The 4,059-nt window shown below is 37.4% G+C and overlaps 1 protein-coding gene across 1 annotated transcript; it reads left to right on the top strand.

The window, feature by feature from the left end:
• The first annotated feature begins 1,808 nt into the window (after window positions 1-1,808).
• LOC109137264 (uncharacterized) lies at window positions 1,809-4,059 on the top strand. The gene is made up of 3 exons (XM_019254800.2): window positions 1,809-2,222; window positions 2,754-3,761; window positions 3,885-4,059. The coding sequence occupies exons 1-3, from the start codon at window positions 2,205-2,207 to the stop codon at window positions 3,969-3,971; spliced, it is 1,113 nt and encodes a 370-aa protein (XP_019110345.2). The 5' UTR covers window positions 1,809-2,204; the 3' UTR covers window positions 3,972-4,059.

Below are 4,059 nucleotides of genomic sequence, written 5' to 3'. Positions count from 1 at the left end.
ATATAGAGGAAGATCACTGGAAATGTAGCTTGTGTGTTCTTCATTAATCTGTATTTAGTCATTTTAAACAGTGCATACAAAACCACATGCAGATTTTCCAGTCTGAACAGTCTCAGGACCAGTCTTTTTAACATGCTAATCAAATTGAGACACACTCATTACATTTTTTTTTTTTTACTTAATCTGTACTTACAGGCAGTGCTTAACAAATTTATTAGACCACCTGTCTAATAGAGACGATCCAGTGGACTCTTTCATTTTCAACGAGCTGTCGACTTTTTACCATTTTGAAGAGGGGTGAGGAATATCAAACTGAATTCACCTTTTCTATAACCAAATTTGAGGCAGCTCAGTGGGCTTCTCTGAGAAGTGAGAAATTAATCCATCATAACATTCAACTACTACAACTAAAACTTTTTTTCTCTTTAGGAATACAAGTAAATAACTATAATTTGACATCTTAATCAAGAAACAATAATGTGCTTTACTATTTTTTAAGGTATTAAAAAAAAAAACAGTAGCCCTCCCACTCAATTCTAATTTGATACAGAATAATTATACGTAGCTCAATTACCTTTGAAACATTTTAGCATAGGAGGTGAGGAGTCTACTAAAAAATGAAATTTGTAGGTGTTTGACTAGCTGATATGATTTTCACTAGGGTGACAGAGACCAAGTTCAGCTAATTCCCAGCATACTTTATACCACCTTCCTTTAAATATCTCCTACCTTCCTGCTGACTAGCAAAGGTCTGCTAACAGTCCACGCAATGCTAATGCTAGATAGCGGACGGTCCACGCGATGCTTCAGTCTATGCGCGCGTACAGCTCTCACATCAAAACGTCTTTTGTTCATTTCTTTTTAGTGCCCTCTTTTTATTTTTACTTGTGTTTTCTATATTTGCAGCATGTTTTACTATTATTATTATTATTATTATTATTATTATTATTATTATTATTATTCATGTCAGACCATTTTATAATTCAATTCAATTTTATTTATATAGTGCCATATAATAACAAAAGTTATCTCATGACACTTTGGGTGGATAGAGAGAGGGGGGGTCGGACAGATAAATAGAGAGAAATAGAGAGACACGGATGCACAGCAGCAGCAAAACATTAACTAACTATAAACCATAATGTGTGCCACCTCTGAAAATATTAGGCTCTCCAATTATGACAGATGTTATTCCTATCAGGATTATTTACTGCTGGCTGTTGTAAAAGGCATAACATATTTTAATTTATATTACAGTAATTTCATCATTTAATTTAATTCTGAATCTTTGTTGAATTTTGATAGCAGAATATCTATTTTTTTATTCATTTTATTCAGCTAGAGGAAGGTTGCATAGTTTGTGAAGCAGTGTGCTGGTTGGGCAGTGTGGCGTTGAGCTCTCACTGCATTTTTTAAATACACATCTTGTTTATTAATCTTTGTTATATTCTTATCACATAGTAAAGACCACAGATTCTACGAAAGACAGCCAATTTTAGTCTGTCTCAGTCATACACACACAAACACAACACACACCCCTGGTCTTTTCCTCCCTCACCAGCCAGATGTTAGCATGAGATTTAGATGTAAAATCAGTGTGAGAAAGTGTTTTAATTATCTAGCCACCTGGACAGGGTTGTAGCATGCAGACACACACACAAACACACCAAAACACACAAACACACACCACCACAACACTATATAATATATATATATATATATAATATGCATATACTGTTATGTAAGTGTGTAAATATATATATATATATATATATATATATGCATATAATAGCATCACTTCACTTGCTTTGATGCACATTGCCACATCACTGCCATATAGATCTTGACTTTCTAACATAAAAATCTGTTTTCTGTCCAGAATTAATGTCCTCACTCAATCTTATTTTATCACTTGTGAGGACATTATGAAGATAAACATGATAACACACACACCTAGACAAGCACACACACACATGTTCTATCGGAATACAGAAAGTTCTGGAATACAGTGTGTCAGAGTTCTGAGTTCCATCACTAGTATATAAGCTTCTCCACCGTGTGACTACAGAGAGATTGTCTGCACTGAACTACTGAACAGTTTGCCACAAAACCTCCCACTCCAACCGAGGAAATCTCAAGACAGAAAACTCAGAAGAAGAGAGAAGAACGAGAAACAAAACAAATATACCAAGCTCATCTGAAAGATGTCTGAACAGAGACAGGTAAGTGAACCATAAGAGACTTACGGACTAAATTGGTTTGGAGATGGCTTTGCACATTATTTTTCAAACATGCTAAAAGTTTTAGTGAAGTTTATACATGAGACAGCATCAGAGAGTGGGTTTCTGTGTGACCTAGAGGACAGTCCCACATAATGTGTCGATGTAAGACTTATTAAATTAGAGAAAAACACCTTTTCCCTAAACAAAGGGAAGAATTAATAGTAATAAAATATCTATTAGCAAAGTTTTAGAGCCCTGAATCAGAACATACATACAAAAACACAAATATTGATGTGAATCATGATGACAGATTATCACATGCATTGTTTGCAGCACTAAAAGTGTAAAAACAATGTTATAATTGACCATATGACCAGACTGTAAACAATTTTAAGCCTAAAGTTTGTTTGGACTAAACAATTCTATATAATCTAAAACTATAGCACTACTGCTTCCATTTATGTCTTCTTAAAGGTTTCAACACCTTTTCTAGCACAGCTTAGTTTTCCGATCTTTGTGTTTCTTCACTAGATTTCCAGTTACATGGAAAATGAGAAGAACATGGGCAAAAGGCCCAGCTCTCCTACTTTTTCCATGGACTCTTTGACCCCTGAGATCAACAACATCCCTGTCTCAGAGTTCACCAATCACACATCGTTGGATGACAATGAGCTGATGCAGTGTGATGACCTCTTAGATAAAGAAGAGCTCACCTGCTTCAACATCCACGAAAACATGAGCCTGGAAAGCAGATCATTGCTCTCCGGCTCCTGGTCTTGCAGCACTGATTCAGTTCTCTCAGAGGTCATCACCTTATTCGATCAGGATGTCAATGAAGTGATTAAAGCAGTATGCCAAAGCTTTTTTGATCCTGAGAACATGGAGACAGAGGCAGTTGATTCTGAAGTTAAAGGGGCCACAGAGAGCATATCAACCTCCAGACTGACCATCGGGTCAGATAAGAGCCTGTCTTCTTCTTCCACTGAAACAGTCATCGCTGAGGCAGCAAAAAAACTTGTCTCTTTGGTGTATGATGAAGCTGTAAAGGAACTGGACAACACTGAGGTTGCAAAAACACCCGAGGACATTGGTTTTCCAAAGACAATGCAGTCCACTGAGGGTGAAAAGGTGTTGGAGGACGCTGATTCTCTAAAGACACTGCAGTCCACTGACTGTGAAAAGGTGCTGGAGGACTCTGAATCTCTAAAGGCACTGGAGGACACTGATACTCTGCAGAGGTCACAGGGGAAGAGGTGTGGAAAGGTTCATCCAGCCCCATTTGCATATTTGGATGAGGCTGTCAGGTCACCCAGCACTGACTGGACAATTTTTTGCACTGGAGCAAGCAAACAGGGCTCGTGTGGTTCCCAAGAGACAACCACCATTACCTCCTCCAGTGGTGATGAAAGTGCAGACCTGAGGCCCATTCAGAGAGAGTTGGTGGACTCTACAACAGACGAAGACCCAACTGTTGTTGAGAAAACCAAAGCAAAGAAAACCAATCACTTCTTTAACTTCTTTCGCAACATCTTTTCCAAGGTGAGGATGCATTTATGTGAAAATTCTTGAGTCTTGATTTATGAAGAAATTAATCTTCTTGAAGACACTGCTTAAATCTTTTGTTCAACTGTAGATGTTTATTTCTTTTTATTACTTCCCCAGAAAAACATTAAGAGGAAGAAGAAGGTGGCTGTGGAAGAAAATGACTCCAAGTGGCCTTCTTTTTGGATGCATGTGATGCTTTTATAAGGACCGGGATCAGGACCAGCTTCAGCCACTGGCCTGATAATAACTTATCCCTGCTGTTATATTGATGGATAAAAATACATCAATATGA

This window comes from Larimichthys crocea, chromosome XIII (assembly GCF_000972845.2).
Source record: "Larimichthys crocea isolate SSNF chromosome XIII, L_crocea_2.0, whole genome shotgun sequence".
Classification (NCBI taxonomy): domain Eukaryota; kingdom Metazoa; phylum Chordata; class Actinopteri; family Sciaenidae; genus Larimichthys; species Larimichthys crocea.
The sequence above is the reverse complement of the archived record's forward strand: the minus strand, read 5'-3'. Positions and strand labels throughout refer to the sequence as shown.